The sequence below is a fragment of the Ixodes scapularis genome, unplaced genomic scaffold (assembly GCF_016920785.2).
Source record: "Ixodes scapularis isolate PalLabHiFi unplaced genomic scaffold, ASM1692078v2 PGA_scaffold9__187_contigs__length_104089568, whole genome shotgun sequence".
In the NCBI taxonomy this organism is placed as follows: Eukaryota; Metazoa; Arthropoda; class Arachnida; order Ixodida; family Ixodidae; genus Ixodes; species Ixodes scapularis.
In genome coordinates, this window is record NW_024609884.1 from 75,696,448 (window position 1) to 75,716,181 (window position 19,734).

General features: G+C 46.6%; 1 protein-coding gene across 1 annotated transcript; it reads left to right on the top strand.

Moving 5' to 3' along the window:
• Nucleotides 1–18,566: 18,566 nt before the first annotated feature.
• On the top strand, nucleotides 18,567–19,244 carry LOC120845786. The gene has a single exon (XM_042287313.1). The coding sequence runs from the start codon at nucleotides 18,567–18,569 to the stop codon at nucleotides 19,242–19,244; it is 678 nt and encodes a 225-aa protein (XP_042143247.1).
• Nucleotides 19,245–19,734: the final 490 nt, after the last annotated feature.

Genomic DNA, 19,734 nt, shown 5'->3' on the forward strand with positions numbered 1-19,734 from the left:
TTTGTTTGAAAAACGGCTGTCAATGTTATAAGCGACAATTTTTCATAGTAGTATGTACATTTCACCTCAAAAATACCGCAAACATAGCAATATGTGCTTCCAAAGTCACCGCATAGATGGCGCCAGCGTGCCAGTGAGTTCTCTCGTCGTAAGAGATTTTAAAACGTTTCAAGGCAATCAGTCCTAAGAAATCGCAAGTATGGGTGAAGAGGCCTTTAAAGGGCCCCTGAAAAGAAAAAAAAAGTTTCTTTAAAACAGTCTGGTTGGGACACGCGTGTCGAAAAATGAATTTTACGCGAAAAAAAATTTTTTTAGAGCAATATTGACGGCGAGAGATTTATTTGAAAATTTGCGCGCAAATTCCAGGTCATTCAGCTCGGCTTCTCATTGGTAACCATGGTCATTCAAATCGGCTTCTCATTGGCCAATAGAATGAGTGGCAGCTTAGATGTTGGTTATAAAATCTTCGTGATCTCTTGAAATCGCCTTTTGAATTACGTATTCTTAAGTTTAAGAAACAATCCATTGAATGAATGTCGCAATTGTTTACAAACGTTTTACAAAATCGTAACTTCCGTTCGAATACTGCAACAAAACAACAAACAAAAGCTTCGCCATTTTGTTTTCTGTCATGGTCGCCGTCTTCGCGTCTCGCGTTCTGAAGAGGGCTTGTTGCTTGTGTTAGTCAGTCATCGTAAGTGCTTAAAAAGTGGCGCGGGGTGACAGGTTTCTGTTTTTCTGCTCTTCTTTGCGCGATTCGTGTGTCCCGTTTACCCCATCTTTTGTTTATTTTCTGGAGCGCCATTGCCAATTTTTGTTTAGATTTCGGTTCCCGTAAAGGAGTTTAGTGAGGCACGCGGCACCGCACTCAACGTTTAATAAAAAAAATCAGTTACCACTGCGTGTCCTCGCAGCGGCTTGAAGGATCGTGCGGCTCGGACGAACTCGTCGAGGCACCCGCTTCGCTGCGGCGAAGCGGGTGCCTCGCGAGCGGTTGTCTCTCGGCGATCGGAGCGGACGCCTTCCGGCTGGCAAGGCGTGTCCTCGTACGGGCGAAGGCCCAGCTGCTAGCAGCGTTGAAGCAACCGACGCTTCAGGTCGGGGTCCACCGCGACGACTATGTACTGTGTGTACGACCACGGTGACCACGGTAGGTACACGATACGACGCGGTACGTCGTGCGACCGGCAGACACAGCGGCCAAGGGCTGTGTTCCAAATCTCCATATGGATCCGAGTTTCTCCGGCGGATCGTATCACGTGACAGCACAAATTGAAAAACGCTGTACGCGGGTAGGTTTTAGAACGCCAAGGGTACAAAACCCTTACCCTGGGGTAAGATCGAGTAAATTTCTGAACATGGCCAGGAAGTAGCAATGGCTCTCGTGCGGGGCGCAGCCAAGCCAGAAAAGCAGCCAAGCCGATCCACTACGAAGAGGCGGGGACTACCTCTCCACCACGCGCCCGAAATTCCGAGAGTGAGAAAGGTGGAAAGGAGGTGACTACCGACTAAATTGCGTCTGGCGCAGTCAATATTGCTCTAAAAAATTTTTTTTTCGCGTAAAATTCATTTTTTGACACGCGTGTCTCAACCAAACTGTTTTTAAAAAAACTTTTTTTTTTTCTTTTCAGGGGCCCTTTAAGGCCCGTTCACACACTTGCGTTTGACTACGACCGACTTCGACTCGACCAGTTTTTAACTGTTCGTGTCGAAGTCGGTCGAACCGGTCGTGTCGCAGTCGAAGTCAACGACCCTCACGTGTCGTTGATCGACGCTGTAGGGGGCTGGATGATTTGTATGCCTAATTTGTTACATTCGTCTTCAATGTAGAAACCCTTCGCAGCCATACCGTCGTCTGCAAGCGGTTCCAACTTTTCTAAAATGCCCGATCTTTGCACAGTTGCTTTGTATGATGCTCTTCCGCCAAATCGATCGCTCATAGAAGTGACTCCTGCAGGAGAGACACCAACCAAAAACTAAGCTGAGTGTTTTCCTTTGTAGTGAGAGTATGTACGTCCATATTCTGCATGTCAAACACTTAGCCCTTTCGACTTTTATTTTCGTGCCACCCAGCACAACTCTCACGTTTGCAAAACTTTGAAAAAACTTAGGCAAATTATTGGACACCCTATCCTTGCTCGGCCAAGGCAAGGCTGCTGCTTCCGTGACTCGTCTCAGCGTTCGAAGCTTTGAGTGGAAGTATCTACTTACGGACGTTTTTGTGTACTTTGAAGATAATAGCTAAACACGAAAATTAGTTTTTCTTGTTTGTTTTTTGCAAGCACAAGCATGACCCTTTTTCTCATTGTAAGCTCAAACTTCTGTGAGTCTATTGTTTCAGCACACCGTCCATTTGCTTGAAGCACAGTAGTCGACTCGACCCCAGTGTAGGCTTTTACTGTTGCGTCGGCGGTCAGCAGCTCGGGCAACCGCTGGTCCACTACCGGGGTGGTGTAAGTACTGACTTGTATAGCCTGGTCTAGATTCACTTTTCTTTCTTCCAAAGGTCCTTGAACTGGTTGAGAGGACCGGAGCTCAAGAAGTAGTTGTGCTGTTTTCATATCTTCATCAATGCCTACTTCGCAAGGAACATTGCTGCCAATGAGTGGGGATTGCGGTGGTGATCTCGTCTCAAGTACTGAATCAACAAAGAAAACAAAATATCTTCGGATTTTATAGAAAACTGTTAAAATTAAACTAGTTTGTTGTTTCTATACAACATTGAGGGGATGAACATACTATATAGTTAGTGTTTGCAAACACTCCCGAGGTGGTTCCCGTCTTGATGCAGCTCTTTGCGCTCTTGCTTCCTGTGCTCCTTTCTGGGCTGCTCCAGCCTGTCGGTCGTGTCTGCCAACAGGGAGGCACATTGACGGAATGATGCCCTTGAGGCGTCTTTTTTCTTGACGTCTGGATTGCAAGATAGAGTGCAAGTGTAGTTTGTTACTTCCTGAAGCTAAAACAAAACGAGATCACTATTGTCAGTTTGGTCCTGGGAAGCTGCCAACTCTGGGATACAATATTTGGCAATGGTCAATGCTTGAAATTTTCTTAGGTGGATTTGGCTAACTATGGCAACGTGATATTTTGCAGAATTTAAATGGAGTTCGTGGTCACGAATTTTATCGTGAAAAGTTTTGAAATGCCAACTCTTTCATAGCCATTACGACCTACAAGACTGCATGCGCTTAATGACAGAGTGTGTTTCTATAGTATTCCCCTATATCAGTGGTTCTCAACCATTGATATTTCGCGGACCTTCTGCGGATCAACGGAGATGATAGAGGACTCCGTTCGGGATGAGGGGTACGAAATTGTATAAGGTAATTCTGATAATAATTTAATAAACGGATATAACTAAGGGCTAGGGTGAAATAGACTTCTCTGATTGACATACACGCGAGAAAACTCGCTCGAAAATGGGAAAAGAACAACTTTTATTCCGGGGCATGACTGATGAGGCAGAGCTTTGTGGACCCTTAGAATGCCTTCGCGGTCCCCAAGGGGTCCGCGGAACCTCATTTGAGATCCACTGCCCTATATTTTTGGGTGTCTCAAATGCCCTGAAAGCGAGCTTGTGTTTCCTCGCAGTACTCTCTTCTTTCTTCATTTCTCCGATGTCGGGCGGGATGCCCAGATCTTCTTCCACGAGGGGGTGACTGTGGCCAGGTGAGGGTATGAAACTTGAAGTAGCTGCACCCTCGCGGCCTCGGTCGCCCTCTCGTTTCCCGGGATGCCTTCGTGTCCCGGGACCCATGAAAGTACGATGTTGACTTGCGGACGAGGTTCGACGATGGTGCACTTGATTTGCTTTGCCACCGGATTTCTGCTGTCGCTCCGGCTGTATTCCTGGGGGGCTTCTCGGGAGTCGCTGAAGGCACGTACTTCGGTATACTTGATTCTGGAAAATTACAAGTCGTCTCCATTATAGTCTTAAGGAGAGGTAGTAGTTCCGCCGCCTTCAGTGTGCTGGTCTTGTCCGTGGTGCCGCTCCACGTGCTGATCTTGGACCTTGAACGCCAAGCGATCGCTGAGCAACCCGTGTCGTCTCTTTCAGCGTCTGCATATATGACTTCGACGACGACCAGGGAGGGGATTTCGTCGAGGTGCTTGTCGGCCGCGTGCTTGCGCCTTCCTTTCTGTTTGCTTCCTTGGTTTTTGGGAACCGGCTTAACCGGTACGACTAGCTCGTTCTTCCACTGTGGGGTTAGAGTTAATGGCAGTTATTGTTTCTTATTGTTTGCTTAGAGATACGGCTTCAATGGTGTAAAGATAACATTTCTGAAGAAAAGCTCACGGTAGCTATGCGACCAGCATATAAAAATATGCACGGAGAAGTCGAAATAGCGCTGATGGCAATACCTTTCTATGATTTCATGTTTAAATAATGCTGGTTGGCCCAATCAGACACCTTGAAGCACCAAAAGGCTTATATGTCTCGAAAGCTAAAAACACTATAAGGTCAACACCGAAACTCTTTTGCTAGACATGTGAACGGTATGTGGATGATCGACAACGTCCATCTGGTCCAGCCTCCGTGTTCTAGCGCCTGCGCAAAGTGGGGGTCGGAAGGCACCAGAAGCCGACAAGGTGCCGCTGGTGCTTCGACACCGCTTCAAATGTTGTACTGCGAAGCCCGACATGAAAGCCTTCTTCCATTTACTTCACGCCACGCTCAGGAGAAAATGCACAAAATACCCAGCAGTTCTTGACATCCTGATTTGACATATGTCCAAAAGAAGCGTCCACGAGACTCGAAATCACGTAAAGGGAATTGTGTTCCCCTGAGGCGTCTATAGGAGAGGAAGGAAATCATCACGGATCGGGAGATAACAGACACGGAATGTGAGCAGCTGTCGACTGACTAAAACCGTTTTGTTGAAGGTGCAGCGTGAGAAGCTTCGAACGGTGCTGTAGAAATTATAATCTTGCCTTCTCGTCAACGTACTACCACGATCAAAATAAACTAGTTCCATGGCTCGCTTGGTAAGCATTCCGTTGAGCTAGCTGTGGTCTGGTCTCGATGGGGACCAGACGTCTAGCAAGCATCTTCGGAAATTTGTCTATGAATTTTCGTAATCGCAAGGATTACCCGTGGCACTGATGACCTCGCATGTCGCTTTGTGGCGGAAAGGATGATTTAGTACATATTGACTTTTTTCTTTTTGTTTTTTTATTTTGTTTGTTTACTTTTTTTTTTTGGGGGGGGGGGGGGAAGGGGTGGAGAAATATTAAATACGGTCCGCGTGGGGGTTGCCGGAGGGCGTTTAGGTTTTTTAGGGGTCCCGGGCCCGAAAAGTGTGCGCACCTCTGCTCTAGCGCGTATCGCAGAGCTCGCGCTGCGGGCTCGGAGTAAGAAAAGAAGAATATGTCTCATGCTAAACGCAGAGCCCTTGAGTATCATTATGTAATTAACGTCGTTCGCGGAAGACGATAGCTCCAAATGACATTTGAATCGCTGGTATGAACAGTTGCACGCTTAAATCTACTGAAACTCTCGATATCACAGGGCGTACTTAATTTGTTACACGCAAAATAAAGCAACATTTAGCCCACCTTTGCTGTCAGAACTAATCTTCAATACTTACACGAAAGCAGCTGTTGATCAGCCGTCGCACGCCAGCTTTCGTGGTTTTGTTCGTTTAGGGCTAGTCCTCAACCGCCAACTGGAATCACACAGCAAGCTCACTTTCACAATCACTCTCACGTCCGAGGCACTATCATTGAGAATCACCGAATCGCTGAGCACACACGCACCCTTGAGAGGAGTGCCGACAAGGAGCGAAGCTTCCCACGCGTAAATTCGGCGTCCGGTGAAGAGCGAGCGATCGGTATTGTGCTTCCGATGCGACGGCGACGTGGAGGGTCTGGTCACGGGACTCTAGTTAGCGCACTGGCGACGCTAGTATTCGTCGTGTCTGTGCTCATAATTTGTTGATATGCTCATTAGCACCACTTTCCTCTCTTCCGACCGTACACACAGCGAAATCAGTCACCTTAGTGGCGTTTCGGAGGGTGGCCCGCAGGGCGGCGACTCCGTATTTTAAACTTGCGGATAACACCCAGACACCTGCAGTTTGCCGGAATCAAGTTCATGCTGTTGTGCAGATTCCAGCATGCGTGCGTGGACAACTTTAAATGGCCCCGTTGCGAGCACCATACAAAACAAAACAAAAATAAGAGACTACCCCAAGAATTCCCAAAACACCTTCTGTTTGGTGCATTCAAACGTCTTGTACATACTGTGTGGTCCGTTTGTAAATTCTCCCCAAGGTGGCACGCTCGCGCTCCCTGGATTGGTTAGCAAAACAAGATACCTTATTTTGTCTCCGTTACTGTCCTTCACGCCTCTTTGATTGAACACTGACAACCAGTAACGAAAGGCCATCCAACCCGAATAACTTCGATACAGCGGTAGGAACGCGCTCAAAACGCTGTCGATATCGTAGACATATGTATGGCTGCCGACGCAGTGTTGTCACAGTGTTCGCGTGTAGCTTTGAAATGCATCCACTAGAAGGCGTGAAAATTGCAAACTTGCTTTTATGCACCAGTGCCAAGGCTGTTCTGGGTACCAAAAAAGTTCTAAGGATGTTTTCTTGATGTATTCATAATCTATTCTTGTTGCCACTTTATGGAAACGTTAGGCTGTTTTGTCTACCCTGGCAAGTTCTGCTATTTGCCGCCTTGTTTCTTGCTTCCTTCTTTTGAATCGCACACGTCATTACGGTCGAAGTTCCGCCTACGCTGATTTCCTCTTGTGTCGCATTTAGTATTTCCTTGGCTATTTATTTTTAATGAATGTGCACTCATTCCTTCGGCGAAACACTCGCGAAGTACAGAGTGTCAGATATGATTCCCACAATTCTGCTTAATATTAAATTTCACTTACCCTTTCTGCCTTTATATCTGGTGAAAACAACAACAATGTTCTGCTAATTGTACAAATAATAATTATAATAATTTTTGATCAGTCGTCAGATTCTCTGCATAACTTTAAGAATTAATGCAACAAGCTTTTCTCAATATTTTGTCCATGTAACGTTAGTTCCATAAAGGGCATGACGTACGACGCGTCGGAAAGTCTCGATTCCTGCCGCGACTTAAAAAGTTATGATTCCACATACTTCTGGTCGCGTCGCACGACGGGTCGGCTGCTCCTTCGTCCAAATGGCACCTTAACCACATTGTCATTTTTTCCCAGTCAATCCACAAGGATGTCGAGAAAAAAAATGTGTTTATTAGGAAGGTGAGGTGGTTAACCGAGCTGAATGATGTCTTAAATAAGGCATTACTTCAATGGTTCAGACATATTTACTAATTTTTTCATATGTAGTTTCAAGGCCGCCATAAAAAGAGACAGCCGACTGTTCATTAAGACACTATCGAACGAAGAAATGCATAAATGAATGAACGAAGTTTAGATTACCACTGTCTTGACGGCGCTCGTGTTATTAGACGTTAATGAAAGTGTAAACGCAAGGGCGGACAAAACGAACAATACTCCAATGACGTCTAATTGCAGCCAGTGTGCTAAACTTCTAATTACCTTATGCTAACGTTATTCGAGGGTTCGTTTTACATTTATTCTTCATGAATTTTATAGGAGTGCCGCAATCGCATGGGCTTATTAATGCTGCTCGCCTTCCAGTGCAGTCCACGTCACGCACTTGTTATCCTCGGATCCACGTGTTCCTGTCAGTGTGGCTATCCTTCTTTGCCTGACCCGCTCTTCACAAAAGCTCAGTCCGTTCCAAGGGAGAAGAGAGCTACTTCCATACCCGTTAGCTGCATTCCCCGGAGCGCTCGCCCCGTCCCTAATCCAATTGGGAGCAGAGAGGATTTACGAGGAATCAAACTGCCGTTCGACCCATCATCGACCCATCATCGACCCAATTCTCGTCACTTATACACGAGAGAGTCGCCCGTCGAATGGATTTTGCAGCCACTACCAACATCACAAGAGTTTTTGATCGAGGGCCTTTGGGACTGTCGTCTCTGAGGGCCGCCGGCCACTCGGAGCTGTTTTTAGGCTATCCTACACCAGAGACAATCTCCGCAAACAGAGGGACGACAGAAAAAGAAAGAAAATGGCGACAGCGCAAAGTCACTGTCTGATCGATCGCCATGCGGTCGTGCTTTTCTTTGTTTTTCTTACTTAGCTTTTCGCTTCGTGTTTTTTTTTTTTTTTGTTTTGTTTCCTCCTTTTTTTTTACGCGACTTGGCTAAATTCGTTTCTTGTTCCACTAAATGGCAAATTCGGTTAACGTGAAACCCGGAAAACCCTCGCCGGAGGAAAGCCCGCCGGAGAAAAAAACTCACCTTCTTTTTAAAAACTAACGGGGAATCCTCTTGGTGGATTTACAGTTATTTTGGAGCGCTTTTTTCTTGTTATCTTCTTGGGCGTGCAAGCACGATCTCAGATCTACCAAGGCGGAAGCATACAGCGCTTTTGCATCGCGCTGCAAATAGAGGTGACAAATGTGTAACCGAGGGAATTCCACATAAGGCCGTTAGCTCACTTCCGATCTAATTTAGGTAGCAGTTTTCAGGCAGTCACGGCCCTGAAGCTCGTGCTTAGGACAATTTGTATAATATCTTAAACTTCGGATACAAGCTATGCGGAGCGCAAGTTCGTCTGCTTTTTGCACGGAGGTTGCGACGATGTCAGAACGCTAAGCAATTAATGGCTCAATGAAAAAAAAAATAGTGGATCTACCTTAAGGCATCTAGCATTGAGGTCTACTCACTATTCTTTCAATCAAAGCCAATCAGAGCTCGGCATCGTATCGTTCTAATGTCACCGCAGCCCCTGCGCCAGAAGCAGACGACTTGCTCTCCGCATGCGTCGAGCTATACATGAAAACTTATAAGTGTTGCCAAGTTTCATTCTATTTATGACACTCCTGTGTGTGTGTGTGTGTGTGTGTGTTCACGGAAGAAGATGCTGAGTGAGTTCGTAAAACCAGTAAAACGAAAGTCACATAAAGAAGTAAAGAGCGATGTCCAAGGGCAAAGAGGGTGCGGCCGTGTGCATATTCCATAAGACGTATGGATCAGGGGCGGCCAAACTTCGACTCGCGAGCCGCACACGGCTCTTCGCGGGTCCAAGTGCGGCTCGCGGCGGCCTGGTAAACGTGCCCCTCTTTGCTTCCTGTGTCCACAACACAAAAAGAGCTCTAGAACTTCAAAAAGGAAGCTCACAGTCTTGGCCAGCATTGTACTACACTACGTACATACAGCTGGACTGTTTTTTTAAACATAGATGTGTCCAGTGGCTCAGTTTTTTTTTTTTATTGTTCCAGAAAGAATTTCGATCCGTATACGCATAACGTGAGTCAGGAGCAGTCGCTATAGCGAACCACGCATTCATTTTTGCTTAGCGGTTGAAGAAACGTTCTGCTGCCTGGTGTTATTTGTTGTAGTCGACAATCATACATATCCCCTTTGGAAAGGATTATTTCCTCCACATCGTTTGTTACTAAATGTAGCTATCTCTCCCCCCCCCCCCCCCCCCGTTTTTTTTTTGTTTTTTTTTGTTCCTTCGGATCTCTGATTTTTTACAGTTTTGTCTACGGCTTTAACCTTATGTCACTCTGGTCACCCCTGGTATAGTCATATGTGTCGTTGCTAAGATCTTTTAGAATCGCACGTTCTCGGAAATGCAGCGTCATTGTAAATTGTTGTGGCGATTCTTCTAGAGCGGTGAGACCAGAAATGAAAAAATAATAAGTAAAAACGAAAACTTCGTCAAAGGAGTCCAGGTGATTTTTGTGTGCTTACCAATACGTCAAAATATATCCGGCGCACATTCGACGAAATTCTGCACTAAAGTATAAATTTAGGACATTGTAATGAATGCGTTACAACCATATTCGTGTTTTAAATTGACACAAACGGAAAGATTCATGTACTGTCCCGTTTCCGTAAAACATGAAAACCAATCACTGTGACTGGTGCGTTGTGCCATATGAGACAGTTTTATTGAACATCTGTTTACGAGCGCACCTAAACGTGTCCCGAGGTGTTTTGCGAGGATAAGTTCAGGTCGAAAAAGAAAACTTCACAAGTTGAACTGAAAAAAAAAAAAAAAAAACTAATAAAGAAGAGGGTACTGTACACCAGATAGCGAGACTGGGTAAACGAAGGGTGCTAAATATAGAGGTCGACGCAGGCTTGAAATATATAACATAGCGCGGTATGTGTACTAAACCTAAGATAATATGACATTAAAGTAGTAAAATGAATTTTAACGTGAAAGGCCTTTGCTGTTAATATTTCCAGGCGTCAGGCTGCTTAGTCACGGGCCCACTTCGAGCCCTGAAAGCTCGTGATGCAGATTCCAGGGATCGTGGCGTACTTCCCATTTCGACTTGTGTTAGAATCGCACCAGTGTGAGGTCGTGTATGACTACTGCGTGACGCCCGTTAAAGACCCCAGGTTAGCAGTCGTAGTGCCCTGACAAAACAACCAATCTCTACCTATCATATGCAGTAGATGAACTTCCAGCTATCACAAGATTTTTACAATCAACTTGAAAACAAATATCCACAGTTGAAGTATTCATCTTATCGCGCGTAAGAGGAAAAGAAAATTGCATCATCACGATTTTATATTATTATTGAGAAAATGCGAAATATGAAGGAAATAAATGTAGAAAAAGTTTATCCAGTTTCAGCGACAAAAAAAAAAAAAAAAAAAAAAAAAAGGTTGTTAATTGTTACAAAGCAACCCTCGAACGCTCTGCCATCGTGCATCACGCGGTGTCGATGCGGCCTACCATTTAATCAGCTGAAAACATACCTCCAGTTATTCTGGCAGCCCAAATAAAAATTGTCTACACGCTTCTTTTTCCCATTTCATTTCCTCCTCTTGAGGCATGTTGTATGCACAAAGGCATAAAACGGCGCGTACAATCAATATTCTCCGCATTCGACTAATCAATGAGGAGTGCGGTGTGTGCAAGGCCTTGCTGATGCGCGAACTTGGGTTTTTCATTCGACTATCGCTTTCCATATCGACAACGTGCGCTCTCGACGTCCGTGCCGCTCTCAGAAATCGCAGGAAAAAAACATGCGAAATTTTTCATTTGCGTATCGCTGTGCATATCGACCCTCATACATGACGCACGCAGTGGTAATTACTCTCGCGAAAAAAATCGTTAAGAACATGGAACCAGACGACACACTCCTCTCAAGGACGGGCGCATCTTTGCAGCAGGAAGCCGGGACATTCCGGCCGTTTACTTTCAAGTTACGTCATTGCTTATATCAGAGAGGGAATATTCAATTGCCATACCCGAGCTGTTCTTTGTTGGCAGGCTCCGAGGCGTCTTTTTGGCAGCATGCGTTGGCCGGGTACACTGGCCGGGACGTCAGTCAAGTATTCTGTGTATAGGCGCGCATACACATGGGACTGAACAGAGCGATTAAAAAAGGCACCCACCCTGTCTATATGTGGGTGGAATGAACTGTATTGGCGACTCCAGCGAAACCGACGCAGCGTAGCGGCAACGCCGAGAAGCGCAGGAGAGGAGGTCGTTTTGACTCTGTCGTATGCTATCACTGCTTGGCTCTCGTAGGCAGCATAGAAACAGACATTGTTTCCAGTAATAATTTTTATTCTTCCGCCGTGTCATTCCTACGCGCTGACTGGAAGAAGGCTTCTTCTGTCGAAAAATCGCTTGGCTTTCAAACGTAGCCCCGATTTTACGCTGCAGTACAAGACATTTATGTTATAATTATAATGCAATTAAATGCAAAGGACCAGGCGGATTTTTTTGGTCGCTCACCAGTCACCTAGCTGTGTTTGGAGATTTATGTTTGTGTCCCTCTTGTTCCCCTTCTCCAGGGATTACTTTCGACATTTATGTTGGTCGGCGTGCTGAACGACGAAAACCACCTCCTTTCGCCCGCATTTTTCCTGAACAGCGCGCCGCCTATAGTTCGCTGGAGTCGCGAATAGTGTATGTAAACCCATCTTGTTGCGCGCTGGCGACGGAAATGTGTTTCCCAGTGTGCGTGGGCGTAGGTAGAGATACGAGCACTTTTTTTAGCACTACTAGCGCTGGTGCGCCTTGAAAGCCTGAACGGAAATTTAAACAGACATATCATGGTGAGTACTAAATCCACCGGTACACAGCATATCAATACAAATGAAAACGTAGAGAGAGGTGCTCTCGAAGCGGCGCAGTCGCTATGGCGGTTGAAAAAAAATATCGTCTAGCATTCTCCGAAACCCTACAAAAATTTGGAGTGTCTGGTGCAAGGTCAAGGTTTTGGAACCTGGAATCATATACAGAAAACGCAAATCGCCGACGGTACACATAAGGAGTATGCTCGAATATTTGTTAGCTAACACGAATAACCCAAGCAAGGTTGTGACTGCAGGCCATTTCAATGCTCTTAACATCAGTTGGTTAGAAGTTGAAGCGGCCTCCCAGGGCACTGAACCAGCCAGTAGCCAATACGGTGCGTCAAGGGCCCGGTACGTGTTGCTGAGACATCTAGCACGTTCTTGGCGGCAGCTAAAATGCATGCGGCGTCCACGGAACTTTTGCCGCGGGAGAGACGTCGCAACTAAACTTGGCTTTAGGCATCATGTTCTCTCAACCCTATAAACAGTTTTATTCACTACGTGTTCTTCGATACGTGATCGACAGTGATGAATACGCTTTTCTCGAAGACCAAAATACTGTTTGCGGCGTTCCCGGTGAGAGGTGCGGGTTTCTACGTTTCGGCAAAGTGTTTTTCGTATTTAAAAAAAGAACAGATACGCACTGCCCCGTGAGGCATGCAGGCTGTATCTGCTTTTTGCCCTTACTCCCAAGACCGTGTGGGCAAATAAATAAATAAATAAATAAATAACAACGCATCAAGAGCAGTCCTCCAGAACGTGGGTGCGCTCAGAAGGCGTCATTATTCATATGACGTCTGATGACGGTTGAACCTCTTTTTATAGTGGCTCGTCTCATAAATATTTCTATTCCTGCTTATAGGTGGTGCACAGACATGTGCGTACTTGAATTGACCGCTTGGGCCACAGAGCCTCGGAAACGATCGCAGGCCGATCAATTCGCCTGCGATATTCGCTGGTATATCGACAAATACTCTGGCGAATATGGTCAACGTCAGTCAGTTGTATCGGCCAGTGCAATGTATTCCTTCGTTTCCATATTTCATAGACCCGTTTAGACAACTGTACGAGCGCGGACATAACTGCTCTTGGTTGCTCTTTTTTTTTTTTCTTGCTTTATTTCATGACTGCACCGAAAGAAAGCATCGTCTTGTCTTTTTAAATATCCTATTGTTCTATGCGGGACGTCAAGGCCAATATTACTGGCTCAAAATCTCGGTTCTAAAGTGAAAGTTATATTGAAGGAGGCTTGATTTCTATCAGTGTCGAAAACATCAATACGCGAAATGAAGACGTGTCTGTACGAGATTCATCCCTTTTCCCTCCGGTCTCTTCAATTTTGCTGCTTAATAAACTATGAAGGTCAACCTCGCCTTGAGAGGTATTTGGGAGAACTGTCTCGCCATACCGCGACCACGAACAAGGAGTCTGCTATGCAGATACAATCGAGTACAAGCATCAGCGTGTAAGGTCATGCTGTGGAGGCTCGCTTCTCCGCCCATGGCGTTTGCCAACCCCCGCTACAACGACCATCTAAAATTATTTCCTCCAGCTGATTGTTAAGGCCCTACATGTCATCAAGTGGATGACTCTGGAACGACGCCAGAAAAGTAATTGTGTCTGCTGGCGGACAGTGCAAGTACTTCCACCTATCCACTAGGAGACGAAATTGAGGTTGATCGTGACGATCGAGACACTGTTTACACCAGTGACATGCCTGAAAAAGTACTCCGAAGGCATTCAAATCATCTTCAAATAAACTAAGACACTCTTTCTGGCATGTGAACCCAAACCGAATCGCCAACAAAATAATTACCACAAGAAAAAGTAACTTCACATAAGTTCCCCAAACATGGACGCTTTCTGGTAAATGTCGCGTCTTTGTCGTCAGCGAATAAGCTTCTAGCGTTGAAAACCGTTGCTCGAATTGACATCGCTGCAAATGTACCGCAGTCTTACCTGAGGAATCTGGACAAGATAAAATGAGTGCACAGATAAACAACCCCTGTGTTATCTTACAGACAAAGGGTCTGTAAGATAACACTGTCAGATTCAAATTGCCAATGTTCCGCAAGGCGACGATAGCGTCGTCAATCATCCACGAACCAGTATCAACTTACAAATGAAAAAAAAAAAAAAAAAAAACTGTCCACACTTTTACAAGTTTTTTTTTTTTTTTTTTTATTAGTTACTCGGTGAAAGCATACTTTGAAACAAGCGGTGCGCTGTTTCTGTTGCCAAAGGTATGGACACGTTGCTAATGCGTGTCACAGACCTCAGCGATGTGAGATGTGCGCAGGCCCGCACAATCCTGAAGAATGCAGCTCCAGAAACCATCCTAAGTGAGCAGACTGCGTTGTACCATATGTCGCATCGTTCATGGCATTTGTACAAAACAAAGAGATTGTCGCATTGGGCAAACTAGAGCTGATTCACGGCATGACGGCTAAGGGCCCGTTCACACTCTTGCGACCGAGTAAGACCCAGAGAGGCCAGACCGGTTTTTAAGCCTCTTGCGATCTCTTAGGACCAGCTCCGCTGCATCAGATCCGGTCCTAAGAAGCCGCAAAAGGCTTAAAAACCGGTCTGGTCTCTCTCAGTCTGACTCGGTCGCAAGAGTGTGAACGGCGCTTAAAGGCCCGTTCACACTCTTGCAACCAAGTACGACCGAGAGAGACCAAACCGGTTTTTAAGCCTCTTACGACGTCTTACACCCAGCCCCGCAGCGGCGCATCCGGTTCTAAGACGTCGCGAGAAGCTTAAAAACCGGTCTGGTCTCTCTCGGTCGTACTCGGTTGCAAGAGTGTGAACGGACCTTAAACGCCCGTTCACACTCTTACAACCGAGAACGACCGAGAGAGACGAGACCGGTTTTTAGGCCTTTTGCGACTTCTTAGGACCGGATGCGATGCAGCGGAGCTGGTCCTAAGAGATCGCAAGAGGCTTAAAAACCGGTCTCGTCTCTCTCGGTCTTACTCAGTCGCAAGAGTGTGAACGGGCCTTAAGCGTTAAGGCCCGTTCACACTCTTGCGACCGAGTAAAACCGAGAGAGACCAGACCGGTTTTTAAGCCTCTTGCGATCTCTTAGGACCAGCTCCGCTGCAGCGCATCCGGTCCTAAGAAGCCGCAAAAGGCTTAAAAACTGGTCTGGTCTCTCTCGGTCTTACTCGGTCGCAAGAGTGTGAACGGCGCTTTATTTGCCACCACCCAATCCAGAGGCAGTGAGACCTGTGTCTCCTGCGCCTCTGAATAAAATGCACAAATGTTCAAGGTTTACGTATGACCAACCTATCAAAGTTGCGGTGTCAGTGGCACTGCCACCAAAGGTACCACCCGCGCTACTTCCACCACTGCTACCACCATGCATTCCTCCACGGAGGCCACCAACAACCATGACAGGACGTGACTCAATTTTGGCACATACGACTTTGATAGCAATAAAAGCTGAGGCACAGCTAGGCAGTTGATGCCAGTCCGTCTACAGTTCCTCTGCGACAAAACACAACTACCGGATTAGAAAATTTAAAGAAGTTGCTGCTCCCGATACTGTTTGCTGCATTGAAGGCAATTGTAACTACAGCACAGGAGGCCAGATACCTTCATGAAGTGCAAATAGAACTTTAGGTGGAGCGTATCATTGCACCTCTGTGCGCCCGTTAACTGCAGTTGTACCAACGAATGAATTGTACCGACATTGTTTTGTTGCTCAAGTAGAACGCAAATGGTTTGCGATTGAAGAATGGCGATTTTTGGCCAGTTTGTTCATCACCTCCAGCCTCCCGATTCTCGCCATGTCTGAAGCACACGCGTCGCAGTTCAGTTCCAGTTATCCAACCACGTGGCCTAAAAGACAATGCCCTTCCGGCCCCAGTCGAGCTATGCTGCGCGTGCGAAACGCTCTGACATCAACTCTCGTATCTACATCTACATCAGAAGCGGAATCACCTGAATATGTGGCGGCAGTGGCGTAGGCAGGGGAAGGGGGGGGGGGGGGGGGGGGGGGGGAAGGGGGAGGAAGGGGGGGGGGGTCGAAACTTCTCCAACCTCTCCCCCCCCGCCCCTGCTTATCAAACCATACATTCACAAACGTTTACTTGGAATGATGGCGGATATTCAGGCAGTTCACGACATCGCACTTGAGTGGGTTCTAGGGCGCCTCACGGGTAATGAAGCGGCAGACTGCTTCGGCAAAAAGGGCACGCCAACGACAGGTGTTACCAACGTGTTTCCCTTCCGGTGGAGACAATCGGAAGGTGTTGAGATGAGTAATACGTGCAGTGTGTAGTTACACCTAGTTTGACGAACACTCTAAACCAGGGGTCAGTAACCGTTTTCGCTGCGACGAGCCCAGTCGTCACGACCAGTCGCGAAGAGGGGTCGGGGGGGGGGGGGGGGGGGGGGGGGGCAAGAAAAGGCAAAAAGGAAGCGAAGCCGTTCTCTACCCAAGTATATACTCACCACGATTTGTTTGTCAACAAACCGGCGCCTGGCCTCATATTGGCTAACCCCCGGTCATTTCCGGTCAGGACTTCCGGTCCAGCCCGTTTCACCTCTGCAGAGCGTCGAAACGCGCAGCGCCGCTTGGATTATTCATTTGTTAGAAGTAATACTCCACATTGACGAGTTTATTTTGTTGGAATGTCCAGTTCGTACTTCCGAGAGCTGGAAGAGCCAGCTAGGACGCGCTACCGGCAAAAGGTTACGGTCACGAGCGAGGAGCTCTCCGATCCGTTGGATCCCGATGTCCGGAGGCATGCATTCTTCACAGACACTCGTCGGTGGCCACAAGTGGAAATCGGCGATGTGTACGTGTATCTCGTGGAAGGTGTGTTTTGTACACGAGAGAACAATTTAAAAGTTACAAGCTTGAAGACGGCTACAATCTTTTCTTGAGCGGAAAAGTACGCGGGCTTCGCTCATTTGAAGCTGCAGTCGAAAGCGATCGCATCGTCTTGTGACTGGCGAGGTGGAGGCCAGCCAAATTCTTGGCCGTTACCACTTACCATGGGCTGCGGTCAAGAAAGAAGCAACGGTTCAGAGCGTGCACTGCACCTGCATGACAGGGTAAGTTACGAGGCTGGTTTGCTTTCCACGCAATCGCAGCGGCCGCTTTTCGTGGTGAATATCGGTGCATACCTTGCAGGTTTGGCGAGGCCTGCAGTCACGTCGCGGCACTACTGTTCCGCATTGAAGCTGACATCAAGTTCGGCGTCACGAGCCCAAGTTCAACTTCTGTCGAATGCCGCTAGATCGCAGCATCTTCTAGTGGACAGGTACGCACCTGGGAATGTGCCACCTTGCCTCATGAATGTTCCCCTTTCAAGAGCTTGTCCAAGCAGTCTCATAGTTTACCTCAATGACAGTTGCAAGTATTACATGTGACACTGCAGGCCGCTCCAGTGGCTTCGAGAGACTTCATCAAGCCTTCGAAGAAGAGGCAAATGAAGGACACGTCGTCACACAAGCCAAGCTCAACTGTCCCAGAGGCCGGTCCTGAACAGCTCCAAGACTTGTTCAAGTCACTAAAGGTGAAGTGCTATATTTATTCTGGTGGCATTGTTGGTTAATAAAAGGGCATTCTACAGTTCGTGAAAATGTAAACGCAACGTTGCAGATAATAGTTAATTAATATCTCGTCTCGGAGCAACATTTAAATACCGATATAGTTGGTTTTAAATAAACTACGCATAATGTCAACAAATTGCTTGGCTTTGAATATGCATGTCTAGCTTTATTTTATGTGCCGGAAAAATAATTACTAGAGAACTTCTCCTGAAGCCGCACCTCAATTACTGCTACCATTGTAAGCTGATCTTCTGCAAAATGCAGAAATCCAGAAATTGGCAAAAGCCTGAACCATTCAGTCATCAAAGCTTAGCTTGTTTAGCAAAACAGCAGCAACAATCGCGAAATTTTGTCGTTTAACTGGTGAGAGGGGGCTACCAGAAAGAAATATTGAGAAAGAGGCGAGCATGTTTGTGAGGAAGAGGCGTATTGATGTTCACAACAAAAAGACAAAATACACCTCCTGGTAGTTTAGCATAGTCTTTATGGGTCGTGTGTTGTGTTCGCTTGCTTTTAAAACCTTCAACTATATCTTTGCAGAAGGTCGCACCTACCACCCTGGTGCTTAGGAGCATCACTGACAGTGAGGACACAGACACCGCTTCAAGCATCAGTGCTGGGGATGACCATGCACTTGAAGTGTTTGGAACCCTTGTGGACATGGCGTGCTTCTACGCTGCCTGGATGAAACGGCTGCAAGAGAAACAACCCTTAAAGATGTGGAGTGCAGCCAAGTGGAACTTTCAACTCGTGCTCAAGCGGGCTCGGACGAGTGGTTCGGGCAAAGAAAGGGCAGAATCACGGTGTCAATCGTAGATAAGGTGATTTCATGCTGCACAGGAGTGGAGAAGGTTGTCTCCCAGGTCATGGGCTACACGAAGGCGCCGAACGTGTCCAGTGTAAGATGGGGGAGAGACAACGGGGTAAACGCCAAGAATTGCTTCATCAATGACGAAGGACCTAAGCATAAGCGCTTCGAGGTCACAAGTTGTGGCTTGGTCGTAGATGAAAAGAGGCCCTACTTAGGTGCTTCTCCTGATGGGATAGTATCTTGTAGCTGCTGCAAAGATGCGGTATTAGAAATCAAATCTGCGGCATCATGTGCACACCTAAACATTGATGCCGCCAAGAAGCTACTGTCCTACCTTGACAATGATGCTCATCTGAAAGAGAGCCATTTAAATTATGCACAGGTACAGATGCAGATGGCACTAACGAAAACTACCAGAACATTCTTCGTAGTGTACACACAAAAAAAAAAAAAAGATTTTAATGTGGAGGAAGTGGCGTTTAACGAGAGCTTCTGGGTCGCAGCGGTCAACAAGGCTGAAGAGTTTTACTTCTCCTACATTTTCGCGGAAATACACAGTCGAGGTTTACTGAACAAGTTCACAGAGGCAAACACTGTGTGTGTTTGTAAAAGCCGCAAGTCTGGATCTGTCTTAAGGTGTGAATCGTGCGCTGTAGCCGTTCACATGAGATCTGTAAAATTGAAACGAATGCCTAGAACATGGGTGTGCTCGGATTGCTGCATGCAAGAATAGGCCCACTGTTTGGCAAAGCCAGGTCACGGTAGACAACAGGGAGGCCAGTTCCACTTATTATCAGCGGATTTTCTCTTAAACTAGTTGCTTATAGATTTTTTTCCCGATGCTTGTCGCGTTTTGGGCTTATTTGCAGTTTTCATGCAGATTGTTATTATAGTGTTCCTTACTAGAGATGGGCGAATATTCGGTTATAACTAGGGTGTGCATTTTCCGGTTTTATCCGCAAAACACCGATAAACATCCGTCGGTGACGAAAATATAAAATTGGTTGAAACCGAAAAACACCGGTGGTTGGATATTTTCGCCTTGGTTAAAACCGAAAAACACCGGTCGTTGCTAGTTTCCGACCTAGCGAAACCCTTTCCCCGTAGAGGTTCGTCAAACGTGTTATCTCGTGGATCTTGCTTTCTTGCAGTGTTTATCCATGGCTTGCAGGTGGCGTCAGTCCGCCCTCCTTTCTGGGGGTCAAAAGCGTCTGGTGAACGCA